Below are 22,413 nucleotides of genomic sequence, written 5' to 3' on the forward strand. Positions count from 1 at the left end.
TTTGTTGATTATCAGTAAGTTGTTCTATATCCTTTGGTTCCAGTACATATGTGATGGAGGTTTTTTTGTTGTTGTTTTTTTTTCGGGGGGGCGGGGGTGTTTGGATTTTTTTTTTTTTTTTTTTTTTTTTTTTTTTTTTTTTTGAAAACTAGAGAGCATTGAGCCTCAATGGCTTGAGGATGGAAAAAAGACAGGAAACTCCTGAACTCTTATCATCTTTATATCAACATGTTTTAGTATCAGACTTTTGCTTTTTTGTTGCTTCCCAGAGTCTGCTTGTGAAGGCGTTCTTTTTACCCTAGCTCTGTAATAGGAGAATAGCAGACCCTGGGATGTGTTGCTTCTTCCTCTGCATGCATCCAGAGACGCTTGTTTTTCAGCAAATGATCAAGTAACTTGCAAAAAGCACAATCAGAGGTCTGCAGGTAGAAAATAGACCTTAAAAAACTTAAAAACATAGAGCTTATAAATTCCTTTTTATTCATCAGATAACTTCTCATTTATATCTTATTCTCTCACATATATCTTATTCTCTCACATACATTTTAATTTAAACCTTTGTATTTATGAAAGAAATCCTCAAAATGCATTGCAGTTACCTTAGCCTTTGGGATTTAGGGCTAGCTAGCAGTCTTGACTTGTTCTGGTAGATTCAGCCACCCTCTGCTCCCTTACTTCCTCTTTTTCCCTTGGGAAAGATTTCTGAGAAGACAGTATATAGAGGTTTTTGTAATTTCAGTTCTCCTGTGCTCTGTAAAACAAGTTATATCTATGAAAAGCATGGTGCAAGCTCTCCTTTTGCCTACCTGCTTACAAAATACAGTAAATGTTTTCCTGCTGTCACTTGTGCAGCCAGTTATGTGATTACCAAAGGGATCCCCTCCAGCTTGGAGGAGGGAGGCGTAACCTCTCACAAATAGATGTTCATGAAGTTATTTTAGTTAAGCTTTATTCTAACAAAGCTTTAGAGTCCTGCAGTGGATGTAATGCTCAGAGAGCTTGTGGGTAGACAGCCTTATTGCTCCATTTAAATTGAATTCAAAATTTTTGACTTAGGTTTTGTTTAAGTTTAGCAAGAAAGAGTTTTCAGTGCAACAGTCATACAAGACATGCAGCTTATTTTATTTTATTATTTTTTTAACTTAAAGACCAAAACTCTACCTTGATATCCATTCTTCTGTGGGCACAAAAACTGTCTCTCTTGTCTCTGCTCTTTCCAGGCTTTTACGCCCTTGAGAGCCACTTCTTGTTTCAGGCTTCTGCCTGAATTTTTCATTCCTCTAATGGAACTGAACCACATGCTCAGGAAACCAAAGGAGTTTATTGCTATTGCCTTCTTGGGTTGCAATAAATAGTTAGCTATTAGACAGGAAAAGAGATGGAAAAATCTGTAACAAAAGGAGTAATCATATACCAAAAGATGGAATAGAAATCAAATTAGGCAGATAGATTGTGTGGTCCTTATCAGATATTGCAAGGTATCTGTTACTGCCTTCCTATCGAGCCTTCATAGCTCCAAATCTGTAAAATTTCTGGCATGACATAGCTATAGTTTCTACTGAAATGCTTGCTGGGGAGGCCAATGTAAAGCAACTTCCCTGCCCTTGAATATAATCCAGATTGTTTCCTATGGTTGAACGGATTTTAATGACACTTACCCAAGTGTATTTTGTGTCTGAAGTCTGTATCTCTGCCCTTATTCTCAGGATGCTGTTTTCTTCCACCTGTGTGTGACTTGGTACAACCACCATGCCAGTGAGAGTCCTGTGTAGGGAAATGCATACTTTTAGTTTCTATGATTTCAGTATAAAAATATGAGTTTGTGTAGAACAACTCTTATCTATATAATGAGTACAGGGTAAGAATTTAACTTGGAAAGAAATAAATAGCTAACTTGGAAACAAAACTGAAGGTGATGTGAGATTCTTGGAGTAATGTTTTCACTCATTTCAAATAACTGTAGTATATTATAATAGCTACAGAACATGATCTAACAAAAAATATGTTGAGAAGTGGAGGACTTTATTTGCTTTCTGAAATTGCAAAGGGAGCTTCAAACTCAAACAGCAGGGATATGGGTTATGTGCAGGGAAGTTACAGACAGCAATGGAAATCCTGTTATATTTTTCCCCTTACCTTTCACAAAGAAATTATTGCAGGGCTCAGTTTCTCTGGTAGATCGGTTGTTGAAGGAGATTAGAGGACTAGCAAATTCTGCCGTAGCACTGACAGAACAGAAATTAGCGCTAACAGCATCAGTTCTTTAACTTCAGAAGCTTCAGCATCAGCTGTGTACAGGATTTGGTAGTAGACAGATACCTGGTCATTTTTAATTGAGTTAAGATTTTTCTTTGCTATTTTGTTGATGTACATGTTGTAGGCAATAAAAGGCATCTATCAGATGGCTGTGGTTTATTATACTTAAGGTTTTTACTTGATAAGTTGTGTTCTTCATAGAGAAATGTAAGTGGCATGTGTCAGTATATTATGCCATTCGTAAGAAATTAATTTTCACGTCCTGAAAAAGTTCAAACCCCTAAAAACATAGGAGAGGTTTCACTAGAATGAGTTGCTAGGAGAAATTGAGGTCAGCTGTATGTACTCATGCCACTAACATATAGACTTCATTTCGAGTGATGAAACACTAAGCACCTCTCTGTTGCTGTCTGCTGCATCAGGTGCTCAGATAGCTGTTGACCATTAAATTGGTGATCAGTATGAAGGGGATTATGAAGACAGAACTTTCTCAGGAGCTGGACCTGAAGCTATGGGTCTCATTCGTACAAGAGATGACTAACTGCAAAACTAACCAGTCTCAGAATTGAATGCATTTTTTTTAAAAAAATGTGCTTCTGTGGATTCTTCAGAGTTTGTTTATTGCATGCTTAAATGCAGACATCTTTCTTTAGTTTTACAACTGGATGGCACTGGTGATTTCAGGCTAACCATTTTTATGGTTATTTTTCACTTTGAGATGTTTGGCTGTGGAAGTAATATGCAAGAACCATCACTTCCTTTGGGTTTCCTTTTCAGATCAGAGCACCAGATGACACTGACTCTGTTCAAGAACTGGAAAGAGCTGCTTGGCAGCGAGAGAAAAGCATTTTGCAGAATGCTTTGAAACAGGCAGAATCTGAACTGGCTAAAGCTACTGTTGAAATTGAAAACAAACCAGCAGCAGAAACTTCCAGTCCAAAGGTAAAATGATAGCACTTGCCATCAAATGTGCAATCTGGAACTTGGTGAGGGGGCAGTGCCAAAGCCATTAGCATATCATGTAGACCTTTGCCTGCTGTACAGATTTGTTGTAAAATAAATGTTTGTGAGAACTGTTACCAACTCAAGATCATAAAAAAACCTGTGGAGAGTTCAGTCTGTGGTAGCATCCCCTCAGGGGTACTGCCTAAGTGATTAATGTCACATGTAGAGTAAGTTAAGTAATTTAGTAATTCTATTTTAGGCTCCATTTGAATTCTCTTTATTCTAAATATGATAAAATTTGCTGTTGCAGAGGAGCCAGGAAGTCTGCAGCTCACATTTCTGGGGACAGAAGTAACTGCCAGATTATGGCATTTAACTTTCCCTTAGTGCCATAGTCTTTTCATTTGCCTTTTAAAAAGATGAATATTTTAATAGACAAACAGTTTTATAAACTGCATATTAAATTAGGAATGCTCTTCCCCAATTATCCCTTGTCAGAGCAATTCATTTATATCTTTCTTGGTGTTAGACAGAAACTTATACCAAAAGTCACCTTAACTCTTTGGAATCTTTCTACAGTTAATACTGAGAGAGATGCATGTTTCCTATCTATGTGTGAAATTATCAAAAATCCGTATTTATATATTTTTCATAAACTTTTTTTATTCCTATGGCAAATTTGATTATAATCAAGTCAGATGAGTGCTCATCCCAACATGCCTTATGGTTAGTATTTAATTGATACAAGTTGAGTTTTAATTCTTAAAGACTAAAACCACATCAGAGTTTCAGGTGTGAGAATTTTGCTCTGAAACTTTCAGGAAATGTAAGGCATTTTAATTTACCTGTAACCCTGAGTATAGAAGGTTCTTCCAGCTTGCCCTTATGTCAGCAGTATGGATGCTACAGGGGAAGATGGCTTGTTTGTAGCTGGTTCTTTGCACACTGACCAGTAACCACACCAAGACTTTTTTTTTTTTTTTTTTAGCCTAACCAAGACTTCATAGACATATGCAAGCTTTTATATATGGCTTCCAACTGCCAGAATCTAATTTTGCTACTGATCACCAAAGCTGGCTGAATCATAGAGTCAGTAATAAAAATCATTGTTCATTATAAAGAGTAGTGTAGGATGTTTCCATGTTTGATAATCATTACATAGCTTTTCACAATTTTGCAAAACAGAATAGGTTTAGATACCCATGCACAAACAAGTTGGAGGATTCCTTGCTGGAAAAATCAAGCCAAATTTCTTGGGTTGTCTGTAGCTAAATGTTAACAGCTGAATTTTTTATTTTCATTTTTTCCTTCCATCCCTCTCTACCTACCACTAGTTGCAGAGATTATATAGGAAGTATCTACGAGCAGAGAGCTTTAGAAAGGCTCTAGTTTATCAGAAGAAATACCTCTTGCTGCTTCTCGGCGGATTTCAGGACTGCGAGCAAGCAACCCTCTCTCTAATAGCACGTATGGGAATCTACCCCTCACCTGCAGACCTGCAGTTTTCTAATTCACGTTCCCGTCCTTTTACCAAGTTCCGATGTGCAGTCAGAGTGATCATCGCTGTATCAAGGTAAAACCAAAACACTGTCTCACACAGTTTGCTTGGATATATTAAAAAAAAGGGGGGTAATTTCCACAGTTCATTCTTCTGAATTCCCTTAGCAACATTTCATATTAATACTTCACTTAAAAACAAATTTTTCTCCAAAGCTAGTTCCAACGTGACTTACTAATCATAACTTTGGCCAAACTACTGTCTCTTGAGTCAGTGCTAAGTCTGACATGCGCTAAACCAAAAATTTGTAAAAAGCTGCTTCTGTCTTTTTGAGATAGATGCATTTGAGAATCAGTGCACAACAATTACAAATGTATGTTTTCTCAAGTCTTACCTTGATTTGTCTGGGCTCATTGTCACCTGTCTATCTGAGATGCATAGATCCTTCTTTCTGGTATGCCTCATCCATGAAAAAGCATCTTCTTGTATCATCAGGGATGGTTCTCCTGTCTTGAATTCTGCATCAGGCATGATTCTTGCCATACTCTATCATTTACTATGAACTGGATTTTTTTTTTTTTTTTAGATTACTTAGGACATTTATTTACATCATCTCATAATGGCTTTTGAGTCCATTTCATCAATAAACAAAAGTTTCAAATAGGTGGTTATTTCTGAGTGATTTCTTTGGCTCACTAAAAATAGATGGCACAGGATGTCTTTGGACTGGGATCTTTGAAGTAGAGGCTATAATGATAGCAGTATCTAAGGACACAGGGGTGACAGTGACTTCTAAACTAATCCTCGGAGGCAGGATGCAGATATGTTGGGATGAGTGCCCATCTGGCTTGATTTTAATCACATTTGTCATAGGAATAAAAAAAAAAGTTTAAGAAGAATATATAAATATGAATTTTTGATAATTTCACACGCAGACAAGAAATATATCCCAGAGCTTTCCACAGCTCAGGGACAAAGCTGAGGAGCATGACCAAAACCAGCAGACCTTTCCAACACCACAGAGCAGATAGGAAGCAAGGGAGTGATTTGCCATCCCAAGACTCAAAGCAGGAGGGAAACTTGGACTCGACAGGAGGTTGTAGTTAAGCTACAACAGCTGTTACTTTTTTTTTTTTTTGCCATGCTAACACGAGCAGTTTTGAGGGACTAGAATTTTTTGGTTTTGTTTTGTTTTTCTTGTTAGATGCCTAGCTGTACTTGGTTAGATGCTTCCAGACAAGATTTCTTGAACATTTATTAATCAGAACAAAAGGAGGAGTGTAGAAATTAAAAGCAGTTAATGTAAACAAGCTGCTGCTACCCAAGGACTTTGAGCTCAGGGCTTCTTCCTGCCACGTATAAGCAAGGGGTGATGCAATTGCTGTTGGGACAACCCTGGCAGCAGTTGTGTATCACATGCTGCTCCCTCTTCAGCAACATCAGTGGATTTAGCTTTCTGCAGTGGCCTGTGGCAGACAGAGGGAGGACTTGGGCTTCTCGGGCAGTATTTTCTGGATGCTTTCATCTTCCCTCCTTTTCTGGCTGAAAGCAAGTGTTCTGTGGACAAGATCTGACTGCTTCTCAGTCCTCCGTGACGATTTATATCTGACTCAGCTAGCAATTGAACAAATAGCAAATGGTATTTGAGTCAGTAAATCCAGAGCTCTTAAAATTCTTGGATGCCTGACCCTGTCAGCTCTCAGGAATTCTCATGAACTGTAATGTTGGTTTATTAGATTTGTAATGAAACATTATTTAATAGAAAACAATAGTAGATAATATATTATGGCTCTGGAGCTCTCAGTTAGGGGAACGTTATAGGGTAGTATAGGGTATGGCTTAATTTTAAAGACCTAAGATGAATTCTGCTGTTTTTTCTCTGTTCCTCCAATGATTGTTACTTTATGTTGTTGAATATGTTTCACACTAACAAAGAATTTTAGTATTAAAATGTTTTGTTTGCTTTTAATGATTGTACAAATTTGTTTTGCTACCAAGGTTAAAGTTTTTGGTGAAAAAGTGGAACAAAGTTAACAGAAAGAGTACACAGGGTGAAACCGTCTCTCACAGTATAGGATGTAATCCAGGTAAGGGTTTTGAACAGGTATGCTGTTTTAATCATAATTTCTCCGATTAAAAAAACAAACAAGATACCCCAAAAATCCAACCCTGCATAGAAGTAGTGAAATCTTGATATGTTACCAGAAATTTGTTTTTCCGTCTCCTAAATGTAATGACTTTGGCTTTACGATGGCATTGTAAAAACTTATAACTGAAAACTTACAGAACTTATTTCAACAGCACCCAACTCTTCTCCTTTTATTACAACTGCTCAAGCTGTGAAACTGAGTCATAAAACTGATCAGAGAATTATGTTTCATGTAGTTTGAAGCTACCTGTAATGGAAATCACTGCCATGAGTTATTAATAAGGCAAATTCTGGTGTAATGGTATCAAAATTGGTACATGAGATATCAAAAACAAATAAGTCTTAGAAGGGGTGTGTGCATTTGTGTTGCTGGAGGTGAAACAGTTTTAAATGGTTCCAGAAATTTAGAGGAGACTCAGTCTGATGACAGATACCCAGTAAATACTTTCTGTTGTTCAAGTGTTATCATAAATGGCAAACTAGAGCAGACAGGTACATGGTCTGCTGCAGTTTAGTAATGGCTGCATTCCTTCCAATTAGAGATGTGACTGTAAGAATAAAAATGTTAATATACTACACAGTGTTGTGTATGTTACATGTAACATTCCATTATATGTAATGTTCCAGTATATTATACTTGTGGCTTTCCAACACTAAAAAAAATACAGATGTAACAGTGCATTTTTCATCACCTGATATATGTGTACATTATAGTCTCTTCACTGTTTTAAGTTACTTGAAATACTTCATTTAAAAAAACCCTTCTTATGTGTTCCTGTGATGCGGTTCCTATGAAATTTGAATCCTAAAATGCATTCCGAGCTTTTTACCTCATCAGAAAATAGCATCTTGGCAGCCTCAGTAAAAATTATTTGATTTCTTTTGGTGATTTAAAGGAGGACTTAAGTGAAGTGGGCTTTTTAACTCTTCCTTTCCCTGCCTTCTCTCCTACATCAAGAAAAGTAGGAGATTATAAGTCAACAGTCACACCTATAGTTAGAGCACATAAACAGGTATTAGGATTTCCTGAAAAAAATATTTTGTTCCTATCAGACATTGGAATATCTCCTGTGCAGATATAGCAACAGGTGATGAAAATGCAAGTTTGGAGACAGAAAACACTTGCAAGTGTTTCCAGGTTGCAGGAAACAGTTATTGCACATGAAAGTGCTCAAATTCTGTTAATTTTGACAAAAAGCAATTATCTATAATGAATTTTATATAGCTGCATTTAATACCTCACAAAACTTTTACTTTGCTCTAATTCTTGTAGGTTTTCATTGACTGTATTTTTAATAAGCTGTTTTGAATGGTTCTCCGTGCATAGTTTTTAACTCTTTTCATATTTAATACAGTTTCTGGTGCTAGAACAGAAATTCTGAAACAGCAGCAGCTACCAGCTGTTAATGTCAACTCTCCTCCAACCCGCGATACTGGATCATGCCACAAAACCAGCTCTGCAAGATTTCTGAGCTACTCCCCCAGATCCTCTTACTGGTTACATAACAGGTCAGTGTGTAATCTCTGCATTATATTTAATCACCCTGATGGATAGGTTTTCATAAAAATATAATCACTTCTGGGGGGAAAGTACTTGAACAAGTAAAGGAATTTGTTCTCTCAGATCTGATAATGGTTTCATTTGTTTCAAGATGCTACAGAAAGAAAAAGTTTCTCACTTGCTTTGAGTGTCTGATGTTCTTGAACAGAGAATTTTCCTAGCAATACCCCCACATTTAATTTGGGGCTAATTAACAGGCTAATGTACTTGCAATGGTTATGTTTACTAGCCCTCTTTGAGGGCTAAATCTTGTTACAACCAATGTAACCTCTAGAATTGCATAGGCCATTACTGGGCATGTCTCCTCTCTCAAGCCATTCCCTATTCGTGACTTCCTCCTTAAACTAAAGAATTGCAGGAGTTTATGTGGAAGGTAGCATTGCTCCGTCCCTTTGGTGTGGGAGGAGTTGTTTGTTTTTTGATCTCCTGGCTAAATTGGAAACTATAGCCAGCATGCAAGAATTCTTTCGTAAAGAAAACTGAGTAACAAGGAAATAGCTATTGTTGTCTAGGGGTACTCAAAGACAGCAGATGCTCCGAATTATGCTTTAAGCTTTTTAACGTGGCTGGCTAACTTTTTTTTAATGTGAAAGATGGATAATGTTCTATTTTGCATAGTATTTAATAAAACATTTGAAGAGGCAAAAGCTTGCAGGCATTTCCCAAAAGGCTTAACTCTACCTCATCCTGTTCCTATGTCCCAGGATGTCTCTGGGGCTGCCAGACAGAAACAGTACTTGGCAGCTTAACTGCCAAGCAAAAAGTCATCTGTATTTTATGGAACAAACTTGATAATAGGCCCCAGTTGATCGCTCTGAGTGATAGGGTTAGTGATAGCCAAAGTCTAACACAGATAGGGGGTTGGGTAGATGATGGCTGATGCTTTCATGGTGAAGATATGAAGAAAGAAGGAATGGACAGGACTGAGTTTCATTGTTAAAAAGATGCAGAAGGAATACATCCTAGCTTCAAAATAGCAATATGTTTGCATTGAGTGTTCCCTCAAATATATCCTTCTGCTAATACTTGAAATTCCTTAATAATATAGAGAAAGGAATAACAAGTACAATGTACCATCTGAAGGCTCCCCTGAGCTTTTTTGACTTGGAGCTTCGAGGTAATATTTTACCTGCTGAAGCCTGTATGAATGTACCTTTATTATATTTATTTGAGCATATGGCCTGAGCTTTAAGAAATAATGTGTTTTCTTTTTAAGATTGCATCCATCCACAAGTTCAGCCTCAGAAAAGTCACTTGCATCTACTCAAGATCCTGAACGATCACTTACTGAATACATTCATCGTTTAGAGGTTATCCAGCAAAGACTAGGGGGTGTGCAAGCAGGTAAGAGAAGTCTGTTACCTCTCAGAACTCTCACAGGTTTGGACTCTTTTTTGCAAGGATCTTCTATATATCCTTTAACACTTAACAAATGTCAAGAGCATCTTTTAAATCAAAACTACTTTTTCCTCCTTCCACAAAAAAATCAGTATGTCTCTGAAATGCAACTTTATTTTTTTATGAGTCATATCTAAAACTAGTCCAAGAATGATATTTCTTGAGTAAGTTCTTAGTGATAATTCTTCACAGGTAAGAATGGATAGCTCCCATATGTGTTTTTTTTTTTTTTCCTCTCTTAAATAAGCAAGTGCTGCAGTTTAAATGAAGTTACATTTAGAGGTAATTAGCTCTGAGGTCAAAAAGAACCATGGCAATTGCTGAATATGGCCTCCTTTATAGCTCAAACTATGCTACTTCCTTCGTTTATCCCTTTCTCATATTCTGTAGCAGGTAATAAATAAGAGAGAGTGAAAAGCAGTCATCTTGTTCTAAGACTGATCAAAGAGCTCACTAAGGATTGCCGTGGCACTTACCCTCTCCATTTGAAACATTTTCATCTCATTTCTAGACTGAATTTGCTTAGTTTCATCTTCTAGTTACTGTTTATATCCTAATTATATCTCAAAACTTGCTGGCCCAGAGGAAGAACTTAAAACTGTGATCAAGTCATTCTCAAATCATCTCCTATCAGGATAGGATTAGATGTGTTTTCCAGTGTTTTGTTACTTTTGAGACTTACGTCTAAACCTTCTCCAGTTTATTAGTATCCCTAGATTGTGAACTACAGAGCTGGACCCACAGTTTCTGTATCATTTGTGCTAGACCAAATACAAAGATAACTTTTTGGGGGGGGGGATTTCTTTGTACATACAACTGTTGCAGGGGCAGCCTCATACTTCCTGCATTCTTCACCAACTTAGGGCAGCCATGGTGCTGGACCGCAGGGATCAATTTGCAGCTCTTGATACCTTTTAATGCTGTCTGCCCACGCTGTGCACCAAATTTGTCACCGTATGCTGTGACTGTTGATTGACTAATGTGGGTATAGTTATGTCAGGGAGACAGATGGGCCCTTGCTTATTTCAAGTATTTATGTTTTTAACAAAAATTTATAAAACAATAGTAACTGAATTTAGTAAAGCAGTAATAAACAAAATGCACTTAAGCAATAGGAAAAATGTAATATTTAGAATATACACACACATGCATGCGTGCAGGGAATGGGGGAGGACACCCATGTTGGCTCAAACCATTGACACAGGCGGGACTGTGTTGAACATGGTCCATATCAGGTCAGAACATACAGCTTGCTTCATCCTAGATCCAGTGAGGAGGAGAAGGCTCCAGTACTTCTACACAGTTGTCAGGCCTATTCGTGGCTGCTCCTCCTAGATCTTCAGAGGATCTTCTGCAAAGCTTCCTTTGCCATGCCAGGCTTATGTTACTGGTCTCCTGGTCTGAGTACTACATGGGCCACCAAGTCAGATACTGTAGTTGATGTTTTCATCCAAACTTTATCCCTTTCATCCACTATTGCTGGTTCCTTCCTTACTTTACTTTTGGGTACTGATCTCTAGAATCAGTTGTTCATTGTGCTGCTTTTGGGTCACTGCTACAATTACTGAGGCAAGTACTTTTGACTTCCTTCCACCAACCACCACCCTTACTTCTTTTTTACAGCCAAAAGCTGTAACAATTACCGGATGGATTTGTATACCTTGTAAAGTTATGGCACCAAGGGACTCCATGTGGAGTTCATATGGCACTCCACTCCATGTGGAGTTCTTCACGCATTGCACTTAAATACCTAAATAATTCTTTGTTTGCTAAATAATTCTTTGTTTGCTAACTATAGCTGTGTCAGCTGCTGCTTCTCAGGTAGACTTACCTCCTGTAATTTTCCTTCAGCCTTTGCCCAATACATGTGGCTTCTTGATGGCTGTCTGAGAAAAATGATATTCAACTGTGCCTGCAGAACTCTGTCACTGATATTTATTGCTGGCTGCTCTTCCAGTCTTTATCATAAGCAGATTTTTCTCTATGGTGATTTTATGGGGAAGAAGTGGACGTTCAGTCATTGATCTCACTATTAAATAGTGACTCTTGGCCCTACGGTTACTGCAGATGCCCATTCAAAACACATCTACTTGGCTGGCTCCTCAATTAATATGGTTTGAGACCTAACAAATGTATCAAGTTGGAGCATTTAATGTATGTTCTATAATGTAATGAGATGCTGTAGCATTCCTATTTATTTTGCCACAATGTATGAAAGACTTTATTAATTTTGACTACTGGCTTCTGCCTTATAATAAAATAATGATTTTTAACAGTAACTTATGAGGCAAATTCTTATGATTAAAAACATGCTAGGATCACAATACGTAGAATTAATCTTGGAAACCATTATGTCCCGTTCCTTAGAAAGGGAATCTTGGTTTTGTTGAAGTTCACAGGAGCCTAGTATAGCTGGACAACAGTTCTGGGGAAAGTCCAGAAGATTGTCTACCCGTTTTTCTCTCTGTCTGAATTGACCTAATAAAAATAGATTAGTTTTGCCTATAAATCCTAGCCTTGCTTATATCACTAAAGTCGACAGCTACAGTGACACTCCCATATGGGAACTATGATACTGTTCTCAGCAGGATCAGGATTTTACCTAGAAGCCTTAATACCATGACTTTGAGTGATTCCATCTCCTCTCCCTTCCACAAATACTGAAAATCTTTATGGTAGATGCAGGTAAACAAATTTGATAATTGAAACTTGACAGCATTGCATAGAAAAGGGTATTTTGCTTGATGCTAAATGTGGATTACCTAACTGGAACACAATTAATAGCAATTTTGAGAAAAATGTGTATCACTTTTTAAATTCTCATGATATAGCAGAATCTTAAGGAATGATATAGTAACCTTCAGAACAGCGCTGTGAGCAAAATGAGTTCCCAGTTTCCAACGAGCTTTAAGACGTTTAGTCTATTTTATAATAACTTGTCCAGCAACAGAATAGAATGCATATTGAATCATCTCAAGAATGAGAGTTGAATGAAACAATCTTACTGCTGTGTGTAAAATAGGCCTGTGACTGAACATTGGTCTTAGTGTGAATGTTTGCTTTGGCAGGCTCATAAGCTTTCAAATCTTGTTTTCTATTGTTCTTAGGTGGCTCATGAAAACAATAATTGCTTTCAGCGTAGCTCATATGAAGCACGTTGGGGAAATCACATTCCACTAACTGTACCCTGTTGCTTCATTATATAGACAGTTTTGTAATGCTTGTTTGTTTCCTTTAAATTTAGGACAAGTTCCAGGATCACCTCGCCAGCGAAACATAAAAAAGTGATCAGAACGCTTCTGAAATCTGTACTGCGAACCCCCCAGGTTATTGCTTCCTTCTAAGTTGTTCCCTAGTGAATGGAGGCACTTGTGATCTCTTGTGCAACTGAATAAAAGGGTTTTAGTCTATGCAGTGCTTTTGCATCAGATTTTTATATGACTTTTTACTATATTTTAGTACTTTAAGAGGAAATTAATTTTCACTAAGATTAATGTTTTACAGTCTCATGTGGAATTACTACTAAGTTAACAGCTGAAGTGTGCCTGCATCACTGTATTGTAAGTTGCAAAGAGTGTTTTCTGTGTTTATTTTTCTATAGTGTATAGCTGGATTCCTTGTAAAAAGTCATTAAAATGGCATTTTATTAGTGAATTCTTAGAGCATCTGGATATTTGTTTCAATCTTTCATGTTCTTTACTACTTTCACTGTTCCTAAAATTGTTTGGGATTTAATATTTGAGAAAAATTATTCTAACAGGACAGCTTAAAAACCTCCCCCAATTCTCAGCTATATGGCATTTTGTGAATTTAGGAATCACACTTCTGGCTTTGCAATCAGTAAGTCCTCCTTCCTGCAGTCTTTCTCATCACATTCCAATTCAGCGTCAAGCTGTCACACCTTGAGCTCTTCTGTGCTGCACATGCATGATGTATGTGGTCTTTCTGGAGAGCATCTGTCTCTCTGAATTCATGCAGTATAACTAATCTGTGCCTGCTCAGCAAGTTGAATGCCTGTTAGGTTTTCCTCCAGTGTCATTGATTTGACTCAGTATCATTCCAGTCTCCTTTAATGTCCCTGTAGTGCAATGGTGCAAACTGATTCTGTCCCTTTTCTCTCCATTGTGACTGAGCAGAGCTTTGGCAGAGCCAGAGCTCAGTACAGTGTTTTCCAGTACAGGTTAGTATGTCTGCCCTTGCTGCTCTGCCATTTCTCCCCACCCTCCCCCCCCCCAAGTGATAGCTTGGGCAGCCACCTTCTCTCACTGCCTGCTACTAGTGTGCTGAGTAGTATTTGCTAATAATTTGCTGAAGGTAACAGGTGCTAGTCCACACGAGAGGAAACTCACACTGGAACCAGTGAGACAGAGCAAGGTTAGCTAATTTCCTTCTAGAAGACTCCACTACAAATAGTTTGGAAGCAGCTGAATGAAACGTGCTGCATAGTTACCTCTGTCTCTGCTTATTAGAGACTCTAAAAGAGTAGTCTGAAAAGCAGCTTCTTCTGACGCTTGGCAAACTGGATTATCTTTCTTACCTGTTTACATACTTAGGAACTAAAAAAATACACTTAGATGAGGTTAGTCTTTATTAAATGGGGAAGAAATAGGCTCAGTCGAGGAACACAATTAAGTTCAGTCTAAAGTGCAAAGAGCCGGGATATAAGAGAAAAAACGTAGAACTTAATTGCCGGCTTAGAATTTTTTTAAGTAACTATTTGCCTGTCTGGTATTAATCTGTCCTGTTTAATCTGGATGCTTTTAGCTTAATTTTGCTAATTGAAAAGGCTCAAGATCTTTGTTTATGCATTTTTGGTAGTTTTTTAAAAAGGCCTAAATTGTATATAGCTCTAATGTCATTGAAATTCCTGACTGCAAAAAGTTCTGCCAAGTATTTTGTGCTGTAAATACCTTTCAGGGTGCCGGTTGCAAATGTATTAAGCTACTGGTCAGAGAAGAGATAAAAGGAATGAGGTGTTCCAGTGATAGCATTCAGCGCAGTCACCTGTTAGTATCCAGAGTCTTTTAGCCATCTCACACCCATTTCTAGTCATCATTTCTCACATGTGGAAACATGGTAAGAGATTGCAAATGTAATGCTGCGGTGCTTGGAACTTGGGCTCTAGAAAGTGCTGTGCCTGAGAGGCCTGCGTGTTCTTGTCCTTTGGTGGCAGGGGGAGCATCCATGGGTGTCTTTGTGAGTCCCCAGGCAGCGCTTGGAACCAGTGGGGCCCCAAGAGCCAGTGGGGCAGGACAGTGTCCAATTCCGGCTCCTGTCCGCAGCCCTGGGAAAGCAAAGCTGCCCTGCAGCAACCCTGTGACTGAATTTTTTGCCTAAGTGTGTTCTCAGCCTGGACAGAGGAAAAGAGCATGCCCTTTCCCACAGCCCTAACAAGGCAGGGAGAAAAAGGTGGAACAGGGAACCTCTTTGCCAGGCTTCCTTTGCTCCTAGCCAGACTGCCCATTTCAGAGGCAAAGGTGCGTGCGAAGCCAGGTTGGGCCTTGCAGGCAGACCGTGGTTGCCTTTGAGCCAGACCCTGAAGAACTCCAGTGGTGGAAATATCACAGGATCATGTTCTGGCACTTCTGTGGGAAACTGGTAACTTCTTGTTCTCCACTTGGTGATAAGACCCTACCTAATGCCTGTTCTTACTATGAGTGAGCCAGTGCTGTGCCATTGTGCCAGTTCTTTCCTCACTTTGAGAGTTTTTACTTTGCTGGCTACAAGTTGTGTTGAAAAACAGTGGCAATGCAGCTAACTTTGGAAGTTATCTTTTGGCTTCACACTGGTATTGCTACAACAGGTATGAGATGGGCTCTCACTGGAGCAAAAAGGTACTAGGTTAATCTGCATGGAAGATGACATGAAATGTGTGTTAAAGGATCCTGGCTGTGCTGCTGTAAGACATGACTCAATCTCTGGTTCCACAGTCTGTAGTAATGGATCTTTGCACTGTCCTGCATAGCATTTGGGTCAGTGTGGGCACAGGACTGCATTTGTGCAATGTTACCTTGACATACACTACAGAGGTTACTATCTATATGCCAGCTATAGGAGGACTTATGACACCTGAGTTGGCATAATATGAGAGGGTCATGAACAAACAATACCTGATCTTGCCAAAGCTAAGTTAATTTAACTAGTGTTCTAAACCAATTTGAATTGACAAAGTAAATTTATGCTGGTCAATGCTTTATGTGCCTGTGGCATATTTTTTTAAATCTAGTTCTAGGAGTCCTAATGCTAAATTTAGCATTCTGTCAAATTGCAGGCTCAGAATATTATTGGTATCTGTTTTGTTTAGCATAGCATTACTGTATTTTCTCATAAATAATGTGGGGTTTTAGACACCAGAGTTAAAAACTGACATTAAATCAAATCTATAATTTCATGCTTAAGTGTGTGAACTGCACTTTCCATTTTTGCTTTGTAAGCAGAAGAGCTGTTAGACCTTATGGCTTGTATTCATAATGAAACAGTAAGCAGTGATATTACAGATTTTCTAACCTGAACTAAATTAAAGTTTAGTTTTAAAATTTGGCATTTGTAGGCAGAGTCTAAGGAAACATCTTTTAAGGGATAAAAGGTAAATTTTATCTTTTTTTTTTTTCAATCATAGCATCTACCCTGGTGTTGGTAGGTTGTCAGATTTTAAGGTCCAGTTTTGTTTCAAATATAGCTTGGCTTGTATAGCACACTGGCATATTTTCAAACTCATCTATAGTGTAAATCAATGTCCTAAAGAATCATTACACTTAAGTCACTGATATGATGAAAATGATTCAAGTATTGCCTTAGTGTGTACACAGAAGTCCCAGGAACAAACACTATTTTCCATTAGCACTTTGTGCCAGATGCAAGCACACTGGAATAACTAATAGTTCAGTGCTCCTATGCATGCTGTATTTCATCCCTCTCAAAAATGAGAATTGCGAAGGAAGTGAGGCTGTTTGTTAGCAATTCATTTGAGGTAATGACAGCATATACCAGTATGGAGGTACTTGATGCTGAGGCTTCCTGCACCTCCAACAAATTAAGTTTAAGGATTTAACTCTGGTTACTGTATTATTTATCTAGCCCAGCATCATCTTTCTAGTGCAAAACTCTGTAGGACATCTTCACTTCAACAAGCATTGCCTCCTTGACTGTGTTCCCTCAGGGAAACAACACTGTCCTTTTGTGTTGTGCAGATGCTGTTAACATGTGGCAGTCAGCCACAGACAACCTTGCATACAGAAACCTTTTTACTGTTGCTGCTAGTGTCATTTCTGAGTAACACTGTGGTATCTGCTTCTCAAACTAATTCCCCAATCTGTGCTTGGATACCAAACTGCAAGGCATGCATGGGAGAAGTAGTATGCTTACTGCAGCAGGATTAACGCAAGCACACCTTCAGTGAACTGCTGTCTGTCCTCCTGTATCTAATTACTCTTGGAAAAAAAAGGAGGAATGGTTTTCTGGGAGTCCTTGCCACTGTGTGTGCTTTGCTCAGAGTCAGCAGGCTCTGCATGGTCCTTGTGTCCACTGTTGGTCACCCAAAGTCTCAAGGGTTTCAGCTGCATTACGGCCCAGTGTCAGGAACTGGCATGCACCTTCACCAGCCCTGCATACCATCTCAGAAGCTTGTACCAGCCTGTGGCCGGTGGAGCCTCCCAACTCCGTCTGGTCAGTGGGTACTAGAAGAGGTGGGCAAGTCCAGCATGGGCTAAGTGGTAACTGCAGTCTCTGAGGTCATTCTCCACCCATTCTTTGTTTATGCATTGCACATAAGCGACCCTGATAAAATCATCTGGGCTTTGGTCTCTGAGCTATCCTGGGGCTGCTAGGATAGGATCTATGTTCCCATTTGATGCTTAGCCTACAGTGACAACACTTAAGGGCTACTACTCTGTTGTCCTGCTAGGGAAGATTATGAAAACTGAGCAGGATTCTGTGGACAGTCTCCTGAAACCCACATTTTCTTAGCTCAGGTACTAGAATTAGTTAGAATGCCAGTAGCAGTTTTCCAAGGAAGGACACAATTATGTGCAGTATCTAAGTCCCATTTGCTGTGTGTGCAGCACTGTTTATTGCCTGCATGGCAGTGGTGAGAGACCATGCTTTGGCAGTTATGTGCCCCATATAAGCATGTTATTTCCACATCCTGTGTTCATCTGGTTGTCTTAGCAGCAGATGACAGACCCTGCACAACAGGCTTGCTGCTAGAGTTCCCAACACCCCCTGAATTATTGGTGCTTTCCACCTTGCATAATTGCTTCAGGGACACAGGAGTGTCTTTTCTGCCAGACTTGGGACCTTGAGATCAGTTTGTCAGCTGTGTGCTCAGCTCAGCATGGCATTTCTGTCTGGGATGCTGTCTGTTCCCTGATTGCTAAGGGCTGTGACCCATAGTGAGTTCAAGACTTAGCTAAGTGGGAGAAGGGGAACATGCTGCAAAACAATGAATGCCAATGCCTTTTCTAGCGTAACATTAAGACTAACAAAATTTTAAGTTATTCCTTTTATGTCATTTTCCCTAGAGTGCAGTCATCTTCCTATCTTCCTACAACCACTCCTTCATGGCAGCTTCACTCACTCGCCTGTGGCACTTGACCTGTAGCAAGGAGCTCAGGAGAAGGCAAGAACATACCCTCAGCAGAGGAGAAAGAAGCTTGAGAAAAGCCATTAGGGCAGTAGCCACAATCAAGAGAAAAGAAATGGGGAGCAGAAGGGAATTTGTGCCAGCAGCAACTAGAGGAAACAGCAACTGCTCTGAAGGGAGGAGGGAACTGGTAAGGGGAAGGAAAGGCTAGGGGACAGCCAGCTGTGACAGGTCTGGAGGAGGGAATAGAAGACTTTTGTTTCCCTTTGTCTACCTCTCAGGCATGTGTTACATCAAGATTTTTGGTTGAAGCTTTAGCTTTCCCTCTGCTTTTTCTTCCTCATAAGAATTGTCACCTTGTGTCCTGGTCTCCCTTTTCTTCTGCCTCAACTTGCTTTCTATCTGTAAAATCAGTAAGAAAGCAGGTAGCTAGAGGCCATGGCTCTCTGCCTACATCTTCTCCAAGCAAAGACTAACCACAGGTCTTCAGTGTACATGTGCCCTTCCCACCACAGTGCAGGCTACTGATAAATCATTTTCAGAGCTGAGGGGATTCTGAACCACAAGGCAGGCCTGGACTGCAGAGAGGTCAAACCCCAGACAGAAAGTGCCTGTACATACAGCCAAGGAGATGCTAGGGCTAGTCTGTAGTGGGAATGGGCCCACGTTGCACCCTTTCCCCTGACGCACGTGCAAGGAAGGCAAACGTTTCATACCTGTAAGCTTGGAGCAGGAATGTGAAACCTTGCCAACCAGTAAACAGTAGCCTGCTGTTAACTACGGGGCTGATGTGGCAACTTCACCAGAGTAAAATTTCCCCATAAAGGAGCTGAAGGGGCACTAAAATGAATGGGAACTTTGACTCTGTGAATTAGTTAGTAGAGGGGCACAGATGGCATCTCAGGGTGTGGAGAGGAGAGAGCTAGAGAAGTCTCTGAAGCCTGTTGCTGTGTCTCTGAAATCTAATATGCCTTTTATGTCAGGACTTAGGCGCCCTGGGCCAGCTCCACCCACCTGCCACTGGTCAAGGGTTGGCAGCCCTCTAGCATCTCGGACAGTGCTGGTGACAGCTCAGCAGCCTGCTTCTAGGTGGTACAGAGGTCCCACAGTACTGTTTCACTGAACCACAGCTTGTTCCTCCAGCAGGAGGGCCACCAAGTGGTTTGCTGCTCTCTCTTCTGAAGGGGAACAAAGAGTTTCCTGCCTGAACACTTGCCACCATCCCAGGTGTCTGTATTTACTTGGCTTCACCCCACAAACACACCTGTGAAATAAGTAACACTTAACAGGTAACTGGAGACTAGGTGAGATGGCCAACTGTGTGCTGATACATTACTTCTATATCCTGCACCACAGTGCAGGAGATTGAGACAATCTGAAGCAAAGATCAAACCCAGCTGCTCAGAGCATGTCTGCACCCTTTCTACCTCACTGGCGGGCTACTAGCTCCCCAAGGGCTCCCCCTTTTTGTCCCCCCTCAGCATCTTCAATAAACAAAACTACTCCAGGCCTCCCCCAATACCATACTAGGAAGCCAAACACTCTGGACACTCTGAATGGTAGGGCTCTTCCTGAGTCTTCCCAGTTCCCAAACCTCCACAAGCCTAGATCCAAGTGGGCTACGTACTGCTGGCAGTCCAGCTGCATGTCCAGGTAGGAACCTTTCCATGTCAGTCACCACTGTTCTTTCCCTCTCATTTCCTCTCTTCATAAAGAACTTTTATTCCTCAGGCATTGCAGCAGCTCCTCTGGGATGGCCTCCTTGGTGATCACTGCTTCCAGAAACACAGGGAGGATGTTGTGGAGAAGATGCTGTCCCTGCAGCCCCTTATTAAGAAAATAAATCTGCAGAGAAAAGAAAAAGCTTGTCAGTCCTTGAGAATCTGTGAGATACAACGCAGTATTGCCTGTGGCCATTCTCCTGTCAGCTCCCAGGTTCTGAAAGTCACAGTAATCTGAAGAGTAGTGGAAATACTGAGACAGACATGCCTGCTCAGGGGTGGTGGAGTCAACCTTTGAATAGCATGGCTTTCCAGATACTGGTAAGGTATCTCTGTGCCCCATCAAGTGCAAGCTATAAGACACTCTCTCTTGTGACAAAAGTACAAGTAAACAGAGGAATTACAGGCCCCCAGGCATTTGGGGGCAGGGTAGGGAAGGAGAAAGAGACATAGTAGGAGTGGAAAGGAAGGGAAGGTGAAGGAAGAGCTAGGTCTAGGTGATGGGAACAGAAAGTGGTTGATGCTTTAAGTCATTTTTTTATAACCTTTGCTGAATGGAGAGTGAACTGAGAACCTCCTGCCACTTCAACAGCCTGGAGTTTCTCCTAATGCAAATGTCTGCCTGTATCTCTGTCTCATGCTGAGTCAGCATGCCATGGACCCACATTGATGCAGACAAGGAAGCAACATCATGTTGGCAAACTTGAACACAACCCTTTCTATTTGCCACTTGTAGGCCTACAGCCTCAAGCAGATGCTCTGTTTGAAGGCTGTCTAGCAAAGCTAAAAATGGAAGTGGTCCCATACCATGGTGGCTGTGTGGTGTGAACCCCAGGCTTCTGAAACCAAGATGAATAGCCATGCTAGCTGGGATGTGGCCAGGATGAGCATAGGTGCCCTAGGGAACTCTCAGAAGCAGGACCACAGTGATGCTGTCCCACCTCAGTAGCAGAGTCTTCTTGTGACTCCTTATACTTGTAATGTCTGTGTATGAGGAGGGGGAAAGCATTAATATGGCTGTGTCCTCAGCAGCTAAGTGTTCAGAATAAGCAGAAACTCTTCTGCCTTTGTCATTTTCCTTCTGGCGCAGGGACCAAATCCACAGGGATACTATGTGTGGGGCCATGACCATGTTACTCTGCAACACTGCAATCACGAGGGGAAGGTGCAGAGAAAATGCTTAGTCTGGAAGCCTGGGAGAGCCATATTGTCACTGCCCCATGCGTGACACCAGTACTAATCTAGTCTCTCAAAAAAGGAAGAGCTGCTTTTGACAGAAGTAGTTGTTAATGGAAAATTTCTCCTAGAATTTTTTGCACACCTTGTGGCCCCAAGATTGTTTTTACAAGCACAGCAGTCCTTATGGTCAGGCCAGTAATACACATTCTTTCTCTACACTTCTGAGCCCAATGCCATTATTTCACAAAATCCTCAATGCATCCCAGCTTAAAAAGTACAGCAAAACACTGCAGTAATACCAATTGAAATCGAGAGCACTGGTAGTGGATGCCAGTATCTATCCTTGTGAGCAGTAAGGATCACTGGCAAGATCCTAGATTTCATCCTTGAATAAATCTTGGGGTGGCTGCAGAGGTTGGTTCTCTGGACTTACACTAGAGGAAGCTCAGCATGTTACCAGACACTCACCCTGGAACCACTGGTTGAATTTGGACAAGCTGATGGATCACATGCTCCAAAAAAAGCATTTCCTGCTGGCCTCTGTAGCACCCCTGAAGTATGATTCCTTCAGAAAAGACACTTCTTAAAAAGAGAAAACACAACATTATCCAGTTCCAATCATCTTGCTTGCACCCAGAAGCAGACAGGAGCCTTTCAAGTTGCCTGATACAGTGTAATTCTGCACCTTGAGAAGCTCCAAGTTCTCACCTGGCAAATGTTAGTGAGCAGGTTAGGTCCTCAGGGCTCCAGGTCACGTTCCTAGAGCAGGTGAAGGCCCCAGGCCTCCGTTTTTCCTTTCTTGCCAGGTGGAAGGAGCAGGGAATAGAAAGAGAGAAGGGAAGAGAGAGGAAAATTCGGTCTCAGAACTTACCAGAAGACAGGGCAGGTAAAGCTGCAGAAGGATTTCAAAGTAAACAACGAAGAAGAGCAGCTGGGTGAGCTGCAAGGGGGTGGGGAGCGGGCTGGCAGCACACAGCCAGGGCGCCCGGCCACCTCCTCGGCAGCGGGGGCAGCTCGGCCGCAGCCGGCGGCTCTGCGGCCCTCGCTGGGACACGCAGGCAGCTATCGGCTGAGGCAGGGCCGCGCCGCCAACGGCCGCTGCCCCGCGCGCCGCCTCCGCCGCCA

The 22,413-nt window shown here is 40.8% G+C and overlaps 1 protein-coding gene and 1 long non-coding RNA gene across 4 annotated transcripts in view; one reads left to right on the forward strand and one right to left on the reverse strand.

Moving 5' to 3' along the window:
* Positions 1-13,461, forward strand: part of PCNT (pericentrin) — a 102,035-nt gene extending 88,574 nt beyond the window's left edge. Inside the window, exons 48-53 of the mRNA XM_062578352.1 lie at positions 3,034-3,198; positions 4,536-4,774; positions 6,698-6,786; positions 8,204-8,357; positions 9,626-9,753; positions 13,052-13,461. Of these exons, the coding sequence (XP_062434336.1) occupies positions 3,034-3,198; positions 4,536-4,774; positions 6,698-6,786; positions 8,204-8,357; positions 9,626-9,753; positions 13,052-13,095 (819 nt within the window). The 3' untranslated portion in view covers positions 13,096-13,461. The remainder of the gene's footprint in view (positions 1-3,033; positions 3,199-4,535; positions 4,775-6,697; positions 6,787-8,203; positions 8,358-9,625; positions 9,754-13,051) is intronic.
* On the reverse strand, positions 219-22,394 carry LOC134141845 (uncharacterized). Of its 3 annotated transcripts, none has more exons than XR_009958737.1 (6): positions 22,160-22,394; positions 21,757-21,870; positions 20,016-20,233; positions 1,659-1,764; positions 600-702; positions 219-419 (listed from the first exon to the last, which is right to left on the reverse strand). It is a non-coding gene; the product is annotated as an uncharacterized LOC134141845 (long non-coding RNA). The 3 variants fall into 3 exon arrangements; XR_009958738.1 differs by having other exon boundaries at positions 21,757-21,867; positions 21,997-22,394; XR_009958736.1 differs by having other exon boundaries at positions 21,997-22,394.
* Positions 22,395-22,413: the final 19 nt, after the last annotated feature.

The sequence above is a fragment of the Rhea pennata genome, chromosome 6 (assembly GCF_028389875.1).
Source record: "Rhea pennata isolate bPtePen1 chromosome 6, bPtePen1.pri, whole genome shotgun sequence".
Lineage (NCBI taxonomy): Eukaryota > Metazoa > Chordata > Aves > Rheiformes > Rheidae > Rhea > Rhea pennata.